Source organism: Sapajus apella, unplaced genomic scaffold (genome assembly GCF_009761245.1).
Source record: "Sapajus apella isolate SASKATOON/1434 unplaced genomic scaffold, GSC_monkey_1.0 scaffold2, whole genome shotgun sequence".
Taxonomy (NCBI): domain Eukaryota; kingdom Metazoa; phylum Chordata; class Mammalia; order Primates; family Cebidae; genus Sapajus; species Sapajus apella.
Window position 1 is genome coordinate 77,715,526 of NW_022436942.1, and position 22,572 is coordinate 77,738,097.

Consider the following 22,572-nt stretch of genomic DNA (forward strand, 5'->3'; position numbering starts at 1 on the left):
CCAAAGACCTGGTGGATACAGCCACCCTAATAGACAGGAGTGAGGGGTGGGTTCGGGCAGGGCCGTTCCCCTTTAAGCTGAGCAAATGCAAGCCCCTTAAGGGATTAGCCGGGATAACCCTGGGTCAGCTCCACATTTAAGCCCAGGGTTTGGATATCACCTTCTGAAGAGGTGCCTTCTGGAAACAGAGAGTATAGATACCTTCCTGCCCCTGGGAACACCAGGCTGAGGAACCCTGGGGAGTGTGGATCAGGGCAGGATGCAGTTTCAGAGAAGAGCAATTACACAGGTTCTTAATGGAGGCATCTGGCCCATTAGTGTAAGAGGAGAAATCTTGCGGGGAGGAGGGCAGCTGGCCAGGACTCCACCTGTTTCCAGGAAAAAAGGCAGGCAGCAGGTTAACCCTCTCCTGACCTCGCTCTCGGGGTGACCGCTGCGTTGGCTTCATCAGCACCTCATCAGAGCCCGGGCCTGTGAGAGCACAGACATGGAGTTAAACTGACACTGGTCAAGTTCTCACTAATCCTAGTAGCGTGACCTCAAGTCACTCACTGCCCCTCTCTAATCCTCCCGTCCCCCATGTAAAGTGGAAGTGGGAGCAGTATATTACCTCTAGGGCTTTTGTGAGCTTTAAATGAGATACTGGGAACCATCTCAGTCACCAACAAGCTCTTTGGCCTTGAGCAAAGTGATTCCACCTCTCTGAGCCTCAGTTTCCCCTTCTCTAAAATGTGTGTAATAATTCATACCCCAGCAGGCTGTTGGAAGAATTAAATAATGTGTATAAAATGCCCCCATCGATGCCTGGCTCATTGTAGGTGTTTAATACAAAGTATCCAAAAAATCAGAAAATGTAGGTGAGACACATGTAATTGTTGTTTAAGACATCAAACACATAGGCCATGTCCAGCATTTAGCAATAGCAGTGGCTAGCTGTACCACAAATGCAGTGGTATGACCTCGGCTCATCACAGCCTTGACCTCCCTGGCTCAAGCGATCCTCTTACCTCAGCCTCCTGAATAGCAGGGATCACAGGTGCATGCCACCATGCCCAGCTTATTCTAATTTTTGTATTTTTTGTAGGCTGGTCTCAAACTCCTGAGCTCAAGCAATCCACCTGCCTCAGCCTCCCAAAGTTCTGGGATTATAGGCATGTACCACCATGCCCAACCTGAGACGTATTTTTAAACAGTGTTTTAGTGAACATTTTTTTTTTCTTTTTTGAGGCAGAATCTCGCTCTGTCCCCCAGGCTGGACTGCAATGGTACAATCTCAGCTCACAGCAACCTCTGTCTCCCAGGTTCAAGCGATTCTCCTGTCTCAGCCTCATGAGTAGCCTGGGATTACAGGAGCCCGCCATCACACCTGGCTAATTTTGTATTTTTAGTAGAGACGGGGTTTCACCATGTTGGTTAGGCTGGTCTCGAACTCCTGACCTCGGGATCCACCTGCCTCGGCCTCCCAAATTGCCGGTATTACAGGCGTGAGCCACTGCACCCGGCCTAGCAAACACTTTCAAGTAATATGCTCTATGTGTTTTTCTTCAACACCCAGCTATATTTTCAGGCAAAGGACTCATAAATGCAAAGCAATGCATCCAATTTTTAATCTGGGGAGGGGAAGCACAATTAATACACTAGTTTCCCTGTGTTTCCAGACTTTTTACACACTCCTAGTTTATTTATTGTACTTTTATCAGATTAACAATTGGACCTACATAGGATACTGATTTCCTTGAAGCCTCTCATTTGCCTGAGTCAAGACTTCCAGCTGGGGAACCCCTCCTTTTTTCTCTCCCTGCTATATACACAAATTCTCAGAAACTGGCATTGGATAATCTCATTTCAAATTGGCTCTACTACCTACTGGCCTGGTGACCTGGCACAACACCGTTAAGTCCTGTGAGCCTCTGATTCCTCATCTGTAAAATGAGCTAAAGAATATCTCATGCGCCCATTGCAAAGGCCAAATGAGACGATACATGCCAAATACTTACACAGGCCTGAGCCCACTCCCTCACTGGGAGCAAGTACCTCTACTATTTCTGTGGCTATTTTTGTGAAGAATGTTGTTCTAACGGGATTCCACTGTGTTCCCTCTCTCTGTCTTTGCAGCGAGCCCCTCTTCCGCCAGCTCTGTGCTCTCCACTGGCTTCTGGAGGCCCTGACTATCGACCACACCCACCACACCATGAAGCCTGTGATCACCTGCTGGAATCCAAAGTACGCCTCAGCCCTCCAATTTGCGGTAGACTAACAATAGGCTGGGCAGTGGGGAAGGGACTCCTGTACGTTCTTCTGCTCCCTTTGCTGTTTTTGGTGGGTGGGTTGTTTTAGGAGCTCTTCTATGTGCTCTGTGGGATCTGAACAGGGGAGAACTAGAGACAGCTTATGCAGATTCATGGGAGCCGGCTGTGTGCATCTCCTTCCCGCATCTCTTCCCAACTCCACATTCAGTGACATCACATGGGTAGCCTGAAATCAGCCAGCCACAATGGGAATATTTACACCACAGAAATTGGCAAGCTACGGAAACCCAGCTTGGGATCCACAGCTCGGATGCTCTCCAACTCTCTTCTTGGACTGTGTCTCCCTAACACCATTCTTTATTCTTCTTCCCTTTCCTCCTCATTTCCCTCCCTCTTATTCTTTCTTTTCTTTTTGTTTTTATTTTTATCCTTTCTTTCAAGTTTGTGTTTCGTTTTGCTTTGGTCTTTTTGGTTTTTAACATACATTGGTGGCTATTTCTCCACTTGGACGCAAGGGAATATTTGGTATTCAGCTCCCTGGAGCAGCTGGGTCTGTACAGGCAGAAGCTCCAGAACATGTTGTCTGGGTCAAGAGAAGTGTTCAGTGTTCCCAGCAGAGGAGAGAGTTCACACAAAAGCTTTGAGGCCACTGTTGCAGGAACAGCATTGTACACACAGGGCAGAACAAAGAACAGACAGGCAGGTAAAGGCATTGGTTCTTTAAGAAGAGTCAGGTTGTTTGTTAAGAAGGGGCCAAAAAAAGGTAAAGAACCCTGACTTGAGGAATCAGATTTTCACTGTGAAAATCACAGCCTGAGTTAAATGAGATAGTTCCCCACCTGTGGTGCTAACCTGTGCACTGACATTGCCATCCTCTCACAATCCTGCCTCCCAGGAGGACCTCGTCTTCCTCCAACCAAAACTTGAGTCTTAATTAACTCTTTCCTCTTTAAGGCATTTATTACCCATTCCCTAGATCTCCTCCAACTCCAAGTCGTCTCTTACACCAGGACCTAGAGAAACTAACCTCAAATCCAACCAGCAATATAAATCATGCATCCATTGATAGATCAGTATCTCCAATTAATTCAGCGTTTTAGGTTGGGATGAATTTTAAACTATAGTCTTTTTTGATATAAGTTGTTGACAGACTATTTTTTTAAGCAGCAGGCACTCATTTTTTTAAAATAGAAACCCCTATAATGTAAAATAGACTTTTCTAAATGAAACTTCTTCATGAAGCAAGAGGTTTGGGGGCCTGGGAGAGCTAGGACCCCTCCAACTAACTTCTGTCCTCACCATGGCACCCTAGTTATTTCCAAAATATCTTTGTGGCTTCCAAAATTCCTTTGAAAACAACAGCCTTAAAACATTTTTTATGCCTTTTATTTTTTAAAAGAGATGAGAGTCTTGCTCTGTTGCCCAGGCTAGAGTACAGGGGCACAATCATAGCTCACCACAGCCTTGAACTCCTGGGCTCAAGCAATCCTCCTGCCTCAGCCTCCCAGACAGCTTGTACTACAGGTGAATGCCACCACACCTGGCTAATTTTTTTTCTTCCTTTCTTTTTAAATTATACTTTAAGTTCTGGGGTACATGTGCAGAATGTGCAGGATTGTGACATAATTATACAGATGCCATGGTGGTTTGCTGCCTCCATCCCCCTGTCACCTACATTAGGTATTTCTCCTAATGTTATCCCTCCTAACCTCCCCAACCCCTGCTATCTTTCCCCTAGCCCCCCAACCCAACAACAGACCCCAGTGTGTGATGTTCCCCTCCCTGTGTCCATATGTTCTCATTGTTCAGCACCCACTTATGATTGAGAACATGCGGTGTTTGGTTTTCTCTTCTTGTGTCAGTTTGCTGAGAATGACAGTTTCCAGCTTCATCCATGTCCCTGCAAAGGACATGAACTCATCCTTTTTTATGGCTGAATAGTATTCCATGGTGTGTATGTGTCACATCTTTTTATCCAGTCTATCACTGATGGGCATTTGGGTTGGTTCCAAGTCTTCGCTATTGTAAACAGTGCTGCAATGAACATATGTGTGTATGTGTCTTTATAATAGAATGATTTATACCCGTTTGAGTATATACCCAGTATGGGATTGCTGGGTCAAATGGAATTTCTATTTCTAGATCCTTGAGGAAGTGCCACACTGTCTTCCACAATGGTTGAATTAATTTACCCTTCCACCAACAGTGTAAAAGTGTTCCTATTTCTCCACATCCTCTCCAGCATCTGTTGTCTCCAGGTTTTTTAATGATCACCATTCTAACTGGCGTGAGATGGTATCTCAATGTGGTTTTGATTTGCATTTCTCTAATGACTAGTGATGATGAGCGTTTTTTCATATGTTTGCTGGCTGCATAACTGTATTCTTTTGAGAAGTGTCTGTTCATATCTTTCACCCACTTTTTGATGGGGTTACTCATTTTTTTCTTGTATATTTGTTTTAGTTTTTTGTAGTTTCTGGATATTAGCCCTGATATTAGCCCTGGATATTAGCCCTGATATTCTGGTTCAGTCTAATGATTGTTTCTTTTACTGTGCAGAAGCTCTTAAGTTTAATTAGATCCCATTTGTCTATTTTGGTTTTTGTTGCCATTGCTTTTGGTTTTTTGGTCATGAAGTCCTTTCCTATGCCTATGGCCTGAATGGTATTGCCTAGCTTTTCTTCTAGGGTTTTCATGGTGTTGGGTTTTATGTTTAAATCTCTAATCCATCTGGAGTTAATTTTTGTATAAGATGTAAGGAAGGGGTCCAATTTCAGCTTTCTGCACATGGCTAGCCCATTTTCCCAACACCATTTATTAAACAGGGGATCCTTTCCCCATTGCTTGTTTTTGTCAGGTTTGTCAGAGATCAGATGGTTGTAGATATGTGGCATTACTTCTGAAGCCTCTGTTCTGTTCCATTGGTCTATATCTCTGTTTTGGTACCAGTACCATGCTGTTTTGATTACTGTACCCTTGTAGTATAGGTTGAAGTTAGGTAGTGTGATGCCTCCAGCTTTGTTCTTTTTGCTTAGGATTGTCTTGGTTATGTGGGCTCTTTTTTGGGTCCATATGAAGTTTAAGATGTTTTTTTCCAGTTGTGTGAAGAAGGTCTATGGTAGCTTGATGGGGATAGCATTGAATCTATAAATTACTTTGGGCGGTATTGACATTTTCACATTACTGATTCTTCCTAACCATGAGCATGGAATGTTTTTCCATCTGTTTGTGTCCTTTCTTATTTCCTTGAGCAGTGGTTTGTAGTTCTCCTTGAAGAGGTCCTTCAGGTCCCTTGTTAGTTGTATCCCTAGGTATTTTATTCTCTTTGTAGCAATTGTGAATGGGAGTTCACTCATGATTTGGCTCTCTGTTTGTCTGTTATTGGTGTATAGGAATGCTTGTGACCTGGCTAATTTTTTTTTAAGTTTTTAGAGACAGTGTCTTGTTATGTTGCCCAAGCTGGTGTCTAGCTCATGGCCTGAAGCTATCCTCCTGCCTTAACATCCCAAGTAGCTGGGATTACAGGCTATTTATTTTTCTCTAAAATAAAACTGCTGAAGTAATAAGAGAATATAATTTGTGCTTGTGAAAGTCTTTCAAAAAATGTGTAAGTATATAAAGTATGAAAGCCTTTCTTCCCACCCTGAAATCCCCTTCTTAAAGAAAACTCCTTTTAAAAGTCTGATATATGTCCTTCAAAATCTTTCTCTATTTTTCCCCTTGAACAGTGACTCATGGGCATCTTTCCATAATGGTATACACAAGTTTACACATTCTTTCAGTGGCAGCAGAGTATTCTATTGTATGGATGGAGTATAGCCCATTTCTCTATTAACAGACACTGAGGTCATTCCCAAATTTTTGACATTTCAAGTAATATTGCATGGAATATCTTTAAACATATCTTTTATGACCAGTTGCAAGTGTTTCTGTTGGCTGAATTCCAGAAATGAGAATTCCTAGGTAAAAGCAATATCTTTTTTTCCATAGTTGATTGCTTACATTCTAAGAAAAAAGCCTCTGAGCCAGAGGGCTCCTGATAGCATTTCATCTCCCTGAGCAAACCACCAACAGCAACATTTTGCTTCCTACATGTGGGCACCCATTCTCCAAAATTGAGAAAAGAACATCATGTAGAATTTGGATTGGGAAGAGAAAAGGGGCCATGTTTCTTTTCTTTGGTCATTTTTAGAAATGTGCTCAGAATGTGACCAAAAATTGTTAACTATAGTAAAAAGATGTAGTGGTCACATTGAGAGTAGCAGTTCTTCTACAGTGACTTGTAGTGGTAGAATTCCATCAGTGTTCCAAGGATGTCCAGCTCTATAAAATCAGAACCAGCCATCCTGAGGGAAAAAAAATGCAGTCCAGGAAGATTCCCATAGGAAGTCAGCATATTTGTTAGGGTTTGTTTTTTCTAGTTGTCCATTTCTTCCTGGTGGGTATTTTAGCCTAGGGTCAATGACAATGCTGGCAAATGTTTTAGCAACCAGTTCTCTAGGAGGTGAAGAACGGTGATTTGTGACAATGCCAATTTCAATGGTGTAAATACTCCCACTATGGCTGATTTCAATCTTACCAACATGATGTCACTCAACTTGGGAAGAGATGTACAGAATTCGTTCTTGTGAGCTAGTATGAGCCAGGTCCAGCACACCACTGTTTGGGACTCATTTTTAAAAATTATGAATCTGGGGGGGCAGTTTAAGTTCCCTATAAAGTGTCAGAACACATCTTTTTAGTTATAAGAAAGCAGAAAGAGCTCTTCTCTTCAATGCTTAATCTCTATTTATGAAGTTTCACCCTTATTAGAAGAGTGTGAATTTCCCCAAATCTTCAAGTGAATTTTTTTAAACCCAGAGGGATTAGAGTGATCAAGAGCAAAGGGTTTAGCATCAGTTGAACCCAGATGAGTCAAGGCTGTGCCGCTTAATAGCTGTGTGACCTTGGGCAAGTCACTTGACATCTCTAGGCCTGTTTCTTCATCTGTCAAATGGGTTCCTGCCTCAGAAGAGTTATTGTAGGGATTAAGCAAGATCAAGTCCATAGAGCATTTAGCCTAATATCTGGAAACATAATGCATGTTCACTAAATGAGAGCTATAAAAGGTAAAAATCCCTATTTTAAAGAGAAGGTAGGTGTATAATTACCAGTACCATTGAGACTGAAGGCTAGGAAAGAAAGGAGCTTCTGAGCAGAATTTTACCAACAGGTAAGATCTGTGTTCACTGGGTGAACAGACAAATATACAAACATACAGGGAAAAAGGGCTATACAATGTCACCCAAAACCTAGTTGCAAAGATAACCCATGTAAGGAGCCCAAGAAGATAATACCAAATTTCCAGTTCACCTGATTGTGCTTTTCTGCATCTCCATCATTAAGCAACCAGTATCTCCTGTTACTAAAGCGTTTTGACATTTAAACCCTGGGCCCTGACACCCACCATGCATTTTCCAAAAGGAAATATCCATCCTCAGTGACCTGTAGATCCCAGAGGCTCCATTTCGATTAGGCCTAATGACAGCTGTAGATCCAGTTCCTCCCCGTTATGGATTTCATAGCAAGAAAGTGGGGGTGGTTCTATACCTCAACACGGGCTTTCTACAGGCAGCAAAATTCACTTACTGGAGGTTACTGTGCTGCAAGCAGAATGGTCTTCGTTAGTTGCAGGATGATCTCATATTTGGATGGATTGGTGGATGTTTGGGTAAATGAACAGATGACAGATTTTAGGATGTCATTATGAGTTGCATCTGAGTCTCTGCTTTATTGAGAGAAAAAAACTCCTCAACTTCCCAATTTCATGCGGCAATTCAAACACATTATCATTTCTCAGCATCCTTGTTAATTCCACTGCTAACAAGAGAGTTTATTTCAATTGACAAGATGATCAGGTCCATGATAGAAACTGAAACCAAGCCTTCAATAATGAATGTGCCAATTACGCTTCTCCAGGAGATACAAGCTTCTTTTTAGACAAAGTGGGATCTGATTTTTTTCATGAAGGCCCATAAGTATTTATTGAAACCCTTAGGGCCAACTGCATGTTAGACTTCTGAGGGGGTTTTTGTTTTTGTTTTTGCATGTAAAAAAGGAAATATGAGACATGTCCCATATAGAACATCACACTCCCAGAGGGGCCTGCCATCAAACACAATATTTCTGCAGAACACAAATAAGTGAATATTTGTCTTAAGTGCATAACAAAGGTCAAAGAGAGAGGCCATCAATAGCCTCCCATCAGTTTTTGTCACACTCTGCTACCAAATAAGCTATTTAAATTGTTTGGAATTGGTTAAGTGGCTGTGAACCTGTATTGGTTTTATTAGAAGACCTACCTAGGAATGAGTAGACCTTTACAAAGATGCAGACGACATCAGGAGTGAGGAAATGTGGCAAGCTCTAATGCTGCCTCCCCTACCCCTGTGGCCATCTTCCCTAGTTGCAGTGAGGACAAAACAGGCCAGACCCCTGACCAAAGAGTGGAGTGAAGAGCTACCAACTAACCCTCCAGCAGGTGCAGCACATACCTTGAAGGAATCGTTCCAACAGGCTTGAGTCCCCAGAGTCCTGTGCTCTCCCCTAGTGCCACAGGGGCAGTACAGTTGTCTAAGTCTTATTGCTTCAGGCTGCCCAGAGAGACACCACTGGGCCCACTATTTAGTGGGGAGACCAGGTGGATGTAATCCCTATGCTTACAATCCTGATTCTTATAATCCTGACTCTTGTAATCCTTACTCTTAAGAGACACCAGACATTCAAGGGCTGGGCTGCCCAGGCACAAAAAACCCACTCTCCTTTAGAAATACACATATGGGCAAAAGGCAACCACACTTTGACGTTTCAAATATGACACAAATATCGAAACCCATCTACTGTTTTATGATGAAAATGGCTGGCACTTAAGTGCTTTCTATGTCAAGCACTGCTCTGGGTGTATTACTTCATTTAAACCTCATTCCAATTTACCAATAAGGAAACTGAGGCATGGAAAATTAATTTGCTCACAGATGCATAGCTAGCAAAAGGTAAGTCAGGATTTGAACCCAGGTAACCTTGCTGCAAAGTATGGGTGCTTCACCCCCAAATGGTTGTTCCTCTGTAGCTAAAGCCCAAAGTCTTTGATTAATTTAGAGAATAATCTGGCGCCCCCAACTCCAAGAAAAGAAGATCTTATTACAATGTGGTACTTTCTGGGAGGCCCCAGGAGACAAAAGGGACTTGACTTATCAAGATGTTATGACATGTAAAATGCAATTTTCTCTTACAAAATAATTTCAAGTGCCATTTTGCACATACTGTTTCAAAACTAAATTTTTGCTGTTTGCCTTAGTACATAAGAAGCACCTCTCCAAATCTGAACCTCTGCTGTGGAGTTTATCAGCATATGAATGTACTGAAACATATTTAACCAATATTCCAAGACCTTTAAGTCTTTTCCAAGTTTTTGCTTTCATGAAATACTGTTGCAGTCCTTCTGAACAACACACATAATAGCATTTCTTAAATTTAAATTGTTTATATTTAAATTAGTTTCCCCTTGTCATGTAGTACTCCTCCCCCACAACCAAGAAAATCTCATTTTCTGCACATCTGCCTTTTCCAGGCACTAGTGGGAATACTGCCATGAAGAAAACAGACAATACCCCTGTTCTCAGGAGCTTCCATTCTAGAGGGGGTGAGGGAAGCAACAGGTGATAAATGTGTAATAATCAAGATACTTTGAGACAGGAATAAGTGTCATGAAGAAATCGATGGGTGATGTGATAGTGGTGGGCAGGGGAGTTTTAAATTGGATCGTCAAGGAAAGACTCACTCAGAAGGTGACATGTGAGTGATGTCTCTGATTTCCCCTGCTCTCCTCTTTGCACTGATTTAATCACATGGCTCCTCCACTGTGGTTCTCCAGTGGACATCTCTATGGAGTAGGAGAACGTGACAGGAGGATCAGATCTTCACTCAGGAGGCAGGATGGAGCCACCTGGTCCGGAAAGTCCCCAGAGCTGTGACCTCTACCCTCTCCCTGATACAGAATCAGCAGCTATTCCCCTCGGTCATGGACACATGTGCACGTCCTAGCCTAGCCAACAGCTTTCCGCCCTGGGAAGCAGATGTTTTACCCCAGATGGGAGTTGAGAAAGAGAGCACGAAGTATTTGAGAAAATTGCTCTGAATTGCCACTGTGGATAGACATCTTCAAGTGACTGCCTGGAACAAAATGTGCTTGGCGGACACAGTTAAAAAAGATTTGACAGTACTCAACACCCTTGTCCCTTGATTTCGGGCAAATTGGATCCCCTAGGAGGCTTCAGCAGGGGGAAATTATGGTCTGAAAATTATAGCAACATCTCCCCCAAGGATCTGCCCTAGTGCCTTGTTGTCGACCATCAGCGGCTCCTCTAAGCCACAGTAAATCTCTGTTGAAAAGAGGTTATTGTTGTAAATAGCTGAACTGTATTTAGATCTCTAGACACAGGAGCCATGAAGCCTTTAGTAAGCCCCATTTCTTTTCATCTTCACGGCAATTCTTTGTCATAGCTGCTATTATCCACCCATTTTACAGATGAAGACAGTGAGGCTCAGAGAGGCTAAACCACTTATACAAAATCACACATGTAAGAAACAGTGGAGCAGACAGAGGACAAGAACAGCTGGTCCAACCTATTCTTAAATTCATGCTTAACCACTAAGATAACACTTTTCTGGTCCTGATACTCAGAGACTTGTCCGAGGTCACACAGTCAGTAAATCACAAGGATATCAAATGGGTGAGCTAAGTAAGTTAGGCTGCCCTAATGAACAACCCCCAGATCTCAGCAGTTTAAGGTAAAAGAAGCTCATTCCTTGGCTCACCTTTCAAGTCTATCAGGGAGGCTCTGCTCATTATAGTCACCCAGGGACTCACGCTGATAGAAGCTTCTACCATCAACGAGGCAGAAAAAGGAATCTGATGGCTTTAGGACTAGCTCTTAAAGCATCTACCCAAAGTCCCGCATGTCACTTTCACTCATGTATTTTTGAACAAAGCATGCCACAGTACTACACTTGCCTTCAGAGAGCAGAGAAGACCTGGAACTATTTGGTGGATGGCACTAATGCTTACCCCACCAGGCCAGGCGGAAGGACCACCAACTCTCTTTGCCTTCTCCGCAAGGTATGCAAGGGACGAGGCAGCTTAGGTGGTTTTATTTTTTTTCTTTCTCCCCCTATTGATCTTCCTTTTTGGGTTATTCGCTACTAAAAATGAAACATCAGAAAGACCAATTCCGTCTAACCAGGCCTTTTCTTTATCAATGGGTTTGCAAGAGCAAGGGCTCCAGGCTTTTTCAGGTCTGTGGGAATCTTGCTGCATTTTTAACTCATTTAGCCTGCTCCTTGAAGTTGCAATGGATTTCAGGTCGTCTTGGAAGTCAGCATTAGTGAAAAACTTCCATCTTCCCGATTGGACCTGAATATTTAAGATTTGGAAAGCTTTGCTGGGACCAGATTTAATTTTAAAAGTGGAAAGGGGGTTGCTTTTGAACTTCAAGAAGAAGGCTGGAGGCTCAGCAGGGGCTGCTTTAGCAAAGGAAAATGCGAAAAGCCCTGTGGTCTTGAAAGAAACGCTCCAAAGTGAAAAAAATAACGCTAAAGCTTCCAGTGGGTGAACCTTAAATCAGACTTCAAAAGCACTGCTAGTTTAAATATTGTTTATAGGACTGAAGTATTGCTCCTTCCTCTGGCTGGATTTTAAATATCCCCTAATTTGATTACTCGGGGGAGAGGCAGGCAGAACCAGCTTAAATGAGCTTCACTGTTAATTATTCAGAGGGCTTTTTATTGTGTAATCAAACATAAAGTCTTACAAAAAGCTTAGAGGCACATTCTCACCCCACCTCCCCAGCCCGACTTCCACTTTGGGTCTGCGTGCATTTCTTGTGTGGTGGCTGTTCACTGGCAGATCTTCAGCAAAGTCCCACTGGTGAAGAGAAGACACCCCCAGCTGGGAAAAGCCTTTGATTCTGCTGCTCAGATCTCCATGCCATGAGAAGTCAGCCTTGTTAGGTTTATCTTGATCACCTTTGCCTTCTATATCAGAGCACCTCCCTTCTACCCACAACCACCAGCACGCAGCAGCCCCTAACAAGCCTAGACCCTTGTCAATGTCTCCCCAAACCAAAGCAGTTCTATTCATCCTCTTTTCTTTTTTCGAGACAGAGTTTCACTCTTGTCGCCCATGCTGGAGTGCAATGGTGGGATCTTGACTCACTGCAACCTCTGCCTCTTGGGTTCAAGCTATTCTCCTGCCTCAGCCTCCAGAGCATCTGGGATTACAGGCATGTGCCATCATGCCTGACTAATTTTTGTATTTTTAGTAGAGAAGGGGTTTCACCATGTTGGCCAGGCTGATCTCGACTCCGGACCTCAGGTGATCTGCCCACCTCAGCCTCCCAAAGTGCTGGGATTACAGGTGTGAGCCACCACACCTGGCTCGTCTTCTCATTTCAAGTTCCTGCTCTCTGCTAGGTGAGAGCTACCCAAATAGTTAAAAGGAACCTCAAGATCTAAAATTCTTTCTGCAAAGAAAAAGGGGATAAAGAAAGAGATAGGTAGATGGATGAATGGAAGGAAAGATATATGGACAGAGAGACTGACAGACTAGTCAGTCGACCAATAGATATGTAAAGGTAGTTGAGAGATTACACACTGAGACTGCCTGCTCTCTTATCAATAGAAACCCACTGCCCCATAGCCACAAGTCCAAAATCCAAAAGCTCTGAAAACTCAGTTTTTTCATAAGTCATTTGGCAGCAAAATCTGACATGAACGAATCTAAGTTGGTAGCAAAGTTTGACTTAAAACTACTTCTGGTCTTTTTTCTCCCACCTAGTGTAAATAACAGTGTGTTTCATTGCAGAAATATTCATGTGTTTGGTTATAAGATGCTGTCCCTTTAGCTCCCGCAGAAGGATTATGTTAACATATAGTATACGCAGCATGTTTCCTTTCCAAAATGCCAAAATTGTTAATTTGGCAACACATCTGGTCCCACAGATTTCAGATAAGGGATTATGGCTGTGTCACCCACAGAACCTACTGGGCTTCAGTCTCCTTTCCAGAAAATTCCCAACCCATGAGAGGAAGATCCAGAGTTTGTAGAGCCTGAAGCTTATGTAACTAGGCAGAGGGCACTTTACAAAAAAAAATACAAAATTACAATATCAAATTAGGTACAGGGTCCTGGAAGAGGACCCACATAAGTGAGGAGCCCTGAAGCTTTAGCTTCATTTGTTTCACTGTAAATGACTTAAACTTCCTTTGTTCTCCCATCTGAAAAGGGGATGACAATGACTACATCACAAGGTTATAGTGATCGAGATGTCTCAGTGAGAAGGCACAGTAGGGTTTTGCCCACAGTGTTGTAGAGAAATTTTGCCCGATCAACCTCCAATCAGTGATTTTCACTGTGTAACCCACCCCCATCAGCCCCGCCCCCAACCCCACCCAGTAATATTCTCTGTGTGTCTCTCTCAGAAATGTCCCTGATAGTGGACCCCTTGGGCAACAGAAAAAGCAAAGATTCAGAAATGAACATGCTTTTCAATTCACCCCCCAGGAGTAATCGCAGACCTGCCCAGGATTCTATGAGAGGACCAGGTCTAAAATGAAAATAGATGCAAAAAATATGCAAATATATACCACCTCCCTCCTCCACCCAGTAAGCAAAAGTCTCTCCAAACCTTGATTTCACTCAAAAGAGCCAGCTATGGAGAACTACCCCTCCCATGTCTTCACAAGTACAGGAGTCGGGGTGGAAATCCTAACAGAGCCCAGCCACTATTTCTCCATTTATTGCATTTCTTAAAAGAACTTGTAATAAACCGAGGCTCTGGAAACGGGAAACTCATTAAGCTGTTTCTCACTCAGGGACCCAGGGGGAAGCAAGAGCACCATTAAAAAAATCAATAAGGACAAGTCCATGGGACAGAAGTGGGAGCATTTCGTCACTGCACCAAAGGTAACCAACCACATGCGACTCAACCCTTTGGCTCTGAGGCCCCAGTTTGCGTTGAGGAATATTTTTGCCGTCTTTTCTCTAATGGGATTTCTTTTTTCTAGTTAGTTCTTGGAGTGAAGGGAAGTCAGAGCCACATGCTGTTGGATGGTTCTTTGTAAATTTTAATTAAAACAGTTATCTGGGGATTATAGGAGAAATGACATTTGGCTGGATGCCACATAATGGGGACGGGAGGGGCTTGCTAAGCAGCTGCTTAACAGGATGTCACCAGAAGGAAATGGACTCACCTCACTCTATCTTCTAAATCAATAACAGGCATTTCTCTCTCCCTCTCCCTCCCTCCGTCTCTCTCTGTCTCTCTCTCCTCTTTAACCTAGTCAGAAAATAGAAGCCAGGCACAGTAGCTCATGCTTGTAATCCCAAGGGATTGGGAGGCCAAGGCAGGGGGATCGTTTGAGCCCAGGAGTTTGAGACTGGCCTGGGCAACACAGCAAGACCTTGTCTCTACAAAAAAATTAAAAATTAGCTGGGCATAGTGGTGTGCACATGTAGTCCCAGGTTTTAGGGAGGCTGAATTGGGAGGATCATTTTAAGCCGAGTAATTGGAAGCTGCAGTGAGCTATAATCCCACCACTGCACTCCAGCCTCCCACCTGAGCAACAGAGTGAGATCCTGTCTCTGAGAAAAGGAAAATAAAAAGTGAGTGATTCAACAGACGAGATTTTCTACAAACCGGAACATGCATTTAAGAGGACACCAAGATACAGATTGTGTTTACCCAAAGTTATTCCTAACCCAGGACCTCCCAAACTCATCTGCTCAATAAACAAGCCTAACAAATAACAATAATAACGGCAGGAGGTAATCTTGAGATAGGTAAAGGTAATAGAGCACACAACTAGAGTGTCTGCTGAACCTGTCCCCTAACCCATAAAATGGATATAATGCACTTTCCTGCCTACCTCACAACTTTAGTGAAGAAAGCCAGGAAATAAATAGAAAGCAAACTTACTTTAAAAATGTGAGAATGCTTAGCAGTACTGTGGCTATGTAAATTTTAGAGGCCACTGCTCAACATAATTGTAAATGGGCTAGGTTCTGTGCTAAGGAAGCTTCCGTAGGTATATCCAGTTATGTCCTCTTAATAACCCTGTGGGGCACTGTTCTTACCCCCAGGTGAGAGAGAAGGAATTTGTGGGCTCAGAGAGGTTAAGTGACTTCCATGAGGTTGCCCAGCTGGGTAATGGCAGAGCCAGAAGTTAATTCTGGGTCTGTTTATTAAACATAGTTTATTAAACATATAAACATAAATCTGTTGATTAAACATATGAACATCCAATGCCTGTTCTCCCTGACCTCATAATTATAGTTGCCCCTCATGAAGAATTTCACCATTTTCTTACTCTTTCATCAGGGTGCTCCTAGGCTTAAGAAGTAAGAGCCTTGGTTTTTATGGCAGAAAGTTGCTATGGAGATACAGTGTGCATCCGTCTTCAGAGATGTACAGAAAAAGCAGCGGGAGCCACAAATCTTTGGGGAAAAAAAAAATCCTTCAGAGATATTCACTACTAAAATTGGAGGAGGGGAGGGGGAGAATTAATAGCTGTGCTTGGACTTTTGCAAAACTGAATTCACCAGCAAGTTGGTGGGTCAAACCCTGGGCTGCAGCACGTTCCACTCTGGGTATAAGGGAGCACTAAATTGGGATGCAGGAGACCTGGCTCAGACATGGTGACTCAGTTCACTGTGTGACCTTGGACAAGTCCTTTCCCCTCTCCTGGGCCTCAGTTTCTCTACCTATAAAATGAGGACCTTGAAAGAGGGAATCCAACCAGCTCACACAGCCCCTGATGCTCCTCTGTATGTATAGGCAGTGTTCGTAGGGGCCAGGCAAACTGTGTTATTAATGAAATAAAAAGCCAGGCTGAATGTGACAGTAGGGAGTGGTAGGGTCTGTGGCAAACTGGAGAAGTCCTGCACAGCTAAAGTGAAGAATCTCTGTGCGGCCGGGCACGGTGGCTCCAGGCTGTAATCCCAGCACTTTGGGAGGCCGAGGCGGGTGGATCACGAGGTCAAGAGATCGAGACCATCCTGGTCAACATGGTGAAACCCCGTCTCTACTAAAAACACAAAAAATTAGCTGGGCATGGTGGCACATGCCTGTAATCCCAGCTACTCAGGAGGCTGAGGCAGGAGAATTGCCTGAACCCAGGAGGCGGAGGTTGCGGTGAGCCGAGATCGCGCCATTGCACTCCAGCCTCAGTAACATGAGTGAAACTCCGTCTCAAAAAAAAAAAAAAAAAGAATCTCTCTGCAGCTTTAGCTCATTTTGCCTTGGGAGAATGAGAGCCCCGAGCTTATTATTTCTAAGAGAAACCAAAAACTTACATATTTATATAAAGGCCTCCCAATTTGTAAAATTCTGGGTAGCTAAACATGTCTCCCCATGGGCCACCAGTCTGCAACTCCTACTTCATAGAAATGTAAGGAAGCTTTCAGCAAATTCTTTTCCTCCATTGCCAAAAATCAATCCCTACTGCGATGGAACGTAGCAACTGGTTAACACTACTGCTGAGTGAAATATAAAAAATAGAGAAGAAGCATTTAGGGATTTAAGTCAATTCGGAGAGTTTTGGTTCAATAAAAGGCAAGCAAGTGCCTGTCACATCTTCCCCTACATTTTATTTTTTCTGCCACTTTCAATTAATCACAAGTGTCAGCCCTTCACTTTGGATTTCCTAGCTAGGATGGTTAATTAAATTTTAATTAATGGCAACTTTGGGAGCATAAGATGAAATCCTAGCTCAAGGAAGATACACGTAGAAGCCTGGATATGGAAGGCTCTTGTGAGATCACCCCAGGTTATTCTCTTTGTCTTATAAATGAGGAAACTTATAAATGAGGGGGGGCAGACTGACTTACTCAGGGACCCCTGAGGTCCCTTGGCTCTGACTCCAGTGCTTACTGCAAGATTCCAGGCTGCCCCATGCCACAATCTGTCCAGACTTCAAAAATTACATTGATCTTACCAGGCACAGTGGCTCACACCTATAATCCCAGCAGTTTGGGAGACCAAGGTGGGCAGACTGCTAGAGCTGAGGAGTTCAAGACCAGCCTGGGCAACATGGTGAAACCCCATCTCTACCAAAAATCCAAAAAAAAGAAAATTAGCCAGGTGTGGTGGTGGGTGCCTGTAATCCCAACTACTCGGGAGGCTGAGGCAGGAGAATCACTTGAACCTGGGAAGCAGAGGTTGCAGTGAGCCAATATCATGCCACTGTACTCCAGCCTGGGCGACAGAGTGAGACCCTGTCTCAAAAATAAAAATAAAAAAATTACATTGATCTGAAGAGTCTGGTTCTAGAGTCAGGAATTCACATTGTTCTAGATCAAATGGAAAGAGGCACCTTCTACATGTTTCATCCCTGAGCTCTGACATCATCTCTCCCCACAGTGACAGAGTAGAAGGGCCTTCTGTCAGTCTGGCAAGCTCTTGTCCTGTAGCATCAGGACAATGGGAGCATTGTACCAAGCTCCTAATTTATCAAAGGACAGGACAAGCCTGCTTTGGGCACTTGGCTTTTCTTGATCAGTCATTTTGTAACTTGCATGGCCTCTGGAAGATCTGGTTAAATCCAGTTCTCCAGTCTATCATATTCTAGAGCATTCTGTCATTTGTATAGAATTTCACTGAAGATTTGAGAATGATGAGGCAGGCACAGGGAGAGATCACACCTTTTTGGGGTTGTGTTTTTTTGGTTGGTTTTTGGTGTTTTTGTTTTGTTTTGTTTTGTTTTCTGGAGAGATGGAGTCTTGCTCTGTTGCCTAGGCTGGAGTGCAATGTCACGATCTCGGCTCACTGCAACCTCTGCCTCCTGGGTTCAAACAATTCTCCTACCTCAGCCTCCTGAGTATCTGGGGCTACATGCACCCACCACCATGCCCACCTAATTTCTTTTCTATTTCAGTAGAGATGGGGTTTCACCGTGTTGCCCAGGCTGGTCTCGAACTCCTGAGCTCAGGCAATCTGCACACCTCAGCCTCCCAAAATGCTAGGATTACAGGCGTGAGCCACCACATCCAGCTGAGGTCACATCTTAAGGCCCACACCTCTCTCTTCTCTTCCCCAACCTTCTCCTTCCCCTGTGCCACCAAGAAATCCTCCTCTCTTCTAGTACAAGAAGGTTCCACCCATAATCGGGGCCTTACAAGGTAGCCATTCAAAATATTGCTTCTGATCACATACAGTGGACTCCCTGAAATGAATTCTGCTGAATACAATTCTCTCCACCTTGTACAATGCATATTAAATCTTGGTGTGGTCTTTAGTGCTGTCTCTTCTCCCTGTCTCCTTTCCTAGGGTATCAAATGCTATGAGTTTCATCTAAAGAAGACACCAGTCTACCCATCAAGAGCTTCCAGTGTAAATGTGCTCAAATAAAATTAGTACTATTAAGTGAATATAAACTATAGCCCACTCTGTGTTGAGCTCTTTCTCTAGAGAAGCTGAGGGCCCATTTCCCCCTATGTAAACCTGGCATTTTAAATATCATAAGGAATCATTAGCATGAGATGAAGGACATTTTCAATGCCACTGGAAAAAAAAAACCTTTTGAAGTATTTTGAAGCCAAGCATAGTAATGAACTTTGGCATTAACCCGATTTGGGTCTGGATTCTGGTTCTGCTATTTTCTTGCTGTGACCTTGAGGAGGTTGGGAAGGCTCCATGAAATTTGGATCATGAGTTACATGAAGATATAACTCCAAACAGTGTATTCTGAAGTGACACCAATCTTGCAGGAAGGTACACACACATACGCACACACATAGTATGTGTGTGTTCTCTCTTACTCCTTTCCTTCCAAAAACCCACAGGACTTTCCCTATGTACCTCTCAATCCCTTCCAGACTTCTCATCCAATTCTCCTAGTCCACATAATCATGGCTTCTCCCCCAAGAATGCCACTGCGCCAGACATATCTGCTTCCTCCCATTTCACTTCCTAAATGTCAGGCCTAGAATTTTCCCTATCCTGTGTTCTTTAGAAAACCTTCATAATTACAAATGATTATTTGAGGCCCAGGTGTCAATTGGGGGACTGGGAAGTTTATATATGCAACTTGGAGCCAAAACCAAGATATGGCTAAAAATTAGACCAATCCTCATACAAAGGTTGAAAATCAGCTCCAATAGTTATTACGAAAGAAAAGTGCTGGAAACTATCATTCTCAGCAAACTGACACAAGAAGAGAAAACCAAATACCACATGTTCTCACTCATAAGTGGGTGTTGAACAATGAGAACACATGAACACAGGAAGGGGAACATCACACACTGGGGCCTGTTGAGGCGGAAGGAAGGGGCTAGGGGAGGGATAGCAGGTGATGGGGTGATGGATGCAGCAAACCACCATGGCACATGTATACCTATGTAACAAACCTGCACGTTCTGCACATATACCCCAGAACTTAAAATATAATTTAAAAAAACACGTGTTCTGGGCCTTGACAATATCATGGAAAGCACGTTTGGCTTCCTATGGTGATTTCTTGGGCAACTATGCACTCATTCAATAGAATACACTCTGTCACATTTGCTTCAAATAATACACATTTTTCAATTATCTCGATTTGTGACAAAAGGTCACTCCAGATCCAGAATATGTCTCATGGTGTTTGGAAAGAGCCAGAAGGAATTCACAGTTAGACCCAGGCTTTGCTTTTGTCTGCTGTCCCTTCCTACCTCCCTTCTTCCCTCCTTTTCTTTCTGTCTTTCTTCCATCTTCCCCGCCTCCCCTTCCTCAAACCTCTCTTTCTTCTCTTTCCTTTAGACCAAAAAATTCAAAACTCCTGCGATGCGGGTCACCAGCCGAAAACCAAGCCGGCGAAGCTCCACGCTCAGTCTGAGTCGGACCAGTGGGGGGTCCTCTCCCCAGAGCAGCATGCTCTCTGTGAACCCTGGCTCAGATGAGCCCCCGAGTGTGAACAACCAGGTGACCAGCAGCAAGGACATTGAGGACAATGAGTCATCTTCAACCAAGCCAGATGAAGAAGCTCTGCATATAAGTAAGTCCTACCTGAGATCTGACTCATCCACCCTGACCCTTTGCCTTTAAGCCAGACATCAAGAAACTCTCCTGCATCAAGTTCACCGCCACTCATTTAAAAGTGGCACAGGATCCCCCATCCTTGTTCAATTTCCTTGGACCTCTTTGTTTTTCCCAGTGGAGATCAGAAATACACTCTATAATCTGCATTGCCCTGAGCCATTTCTCCTAGGGAGACAGCCTGTGGTCATCAACTGCCCTTTTATAATTTTAAAAATATTTTTATTTAGGCCAGGCATGGTGGCTCATGTCTATAATCCCAGCACTTTGGGAGGCTGAGGCAGGCAGATCTTTGAGGTCAGGAGTTTGAGACCAGCCTGGCCAACACAGTGAAACCCCGTCTCTACTGAAAATACAAAAATTAGCTGCATGTGGTGGCGCATGCCTGTAATCCCAGCTACTTGGGAGGCTGAGGCAGGAGAATCTCTTGAACTTGGCAAGTGAAGTTTGCAGTGAGCTGAGATCGTGCCACTGCACTCCAGCTGGGGCCACAGAGAGAGACTCGAAAAATATTTTTTTTATTTAGCTCAATTTATACTGAACATTATCAATTCAATGTGTAACCAATGTAAAAACTATTAATGAGATATTTTATATCCTCTTTTACACTAAGTCTTTGAAATTTGATGTCTTACTTTGTTAAACATTTACATACCATAAAATTTGCTTATTTTAAATGTGCAATTCAGTGATTTTTAGTAAACTTAGAGTTATGTAACCATCACCACAATCCAATTTCAGAACATTTCCATCCACTCAAAAGAAAACCTTGTGCCCTTCTTACCCAGAACCCACAGGCAACCACAAACCTGCTTTCTGTCTCTGCTGATTTGTCTTTTCTGAGCATTTTATAAATGGAAGTTGTATCACGCTGTGATCTTCACTCTGAGAAAGCCTTTTCAGTGGCTCAAAATTTGAGGGAAACAAGTCCTTTAGAAAAAAATCCACTTAGGCCAGGCATGGTGGCTTACGTCTATAATCCCAGAACTTTGGGAGGTGGAGGTGGGCAGATCACTTGAGCTCAGGAGTATGAGATCAGCTTGGGTAACAGGGTGAAACCCCATCTCTCCAAAAAACAAAACAAAAAAAATTTTTTTTAACCCTAAAAATTAGCCAGGCATGAAGGCATGTGCCTGTGGTTCCAGCTACTCAGGAAACTGAGATGGGAGGATCACTTGAGCCTAGGAGGTAGAGGCTGCCATGAGCTGTGATTTGCTACTTTACTCTAGCCTGGGCAACAGTACAAGACCTTGTCTCGAAAGGAGAAAAGAAGAGAAGAAGAGAAGGGAGAGGGAGGGGAGGGGAGGGAGAGGAGAGGGGGAGGGGAGAAAAAGAAGGAAAATTCACTGAAATCTATGCGCCTTCAAAAATTCAAACACACACATATACACAATTTTGCACAATATTTTGGGTGGAGTGCTGTGGACCTCAACTAGATAGAATCATGACTGGATTCCATAAGTCATATAAAAAATTCATTTTCAGAACTTTCTGGCTTGAGCTTGTATAGTAAAAGGAGATAGAAAAAGCAAGAGAAGGATCCAGAAGAATTCATACAGAAAGATGGAGAAGGTAGAAAGAAGAGAGATTAAGACAAGGAACGGCCCACCACAACATTCTTGACTCCAATGCATGGGACATCTTTCTGCTCTCTCCTCATCTGCGGTGTCCCCTCAGTGGTGTCCAGCTGAACCTCTCTGTTTGGCCAGTGTTCTCTCTCACACTGTGTGGAATGCCTGGGCAGCCAAGGCTGAGCTGAGTGACAAAGATTGGGTGTAGCATAGATTCAAGGAGGCGAAAAAGGAAGTCAAGGCAGACCAAGAATCTGTGTGAGGCCCTGATGGTCAAAGATGGAAGTAAGCAGAAGTACAAAAGTTAATTAAACTCCAGAGCTTCCATACAGCAAAAGAAACAATCATTAGAGTAAACCGGCAACCAACAGAATGGGAAAAAATTTTTGCAATCCACCCATCTGGCAAAGGGCTATTATCCAGAATCTACAAAGAGCTAAAACAGATTTACAAGAAAAAAAACAAACAACCCCATCCAAAAGTGGGAGAAGGATATGAACAGACACTTTTCAAAAGAAGACATATGTGAGGCCAACAAACATAGGAAAAAATGCTCATCATCACTGATTATTAGAGAAATGCAAATCAAAACCACATTGAGATACCACCTCACCCCAGTTAGAATGGTGATCATTTAAAAATCTG

At 43.4% G+C, this 22,572-nt stretch overlaps 1 protein-coding gene across 1 annotated transcript in view; it reads left to right on the forward strand.

Moving 5' to 3' along the window:
* CCDC60 (coiled-coil domain containing 60) overlaps positions 1-22,572 on the forward strand; it is a 73,166-nt gene that overhangs the window by 15,933 nt on the left and 34,661 nt on the right. The window contains exons 5-7 of the mRNA XM_032283385.1: positions 2,116-2,223; positions 14,160-14,250; positions 20,081-20,315. Of these exons, the coding sequence (XP_032139276.1) occupies positions 2,116-2,223; positions 14,160-14,250; positions 20,081-20,315 (434 nt within the window). The remainder of the gene's footprint in view (positions 1-2,115; positions 2,224-14,159; positions 14,251-20,080; positions 20,316-22,572) is intronic.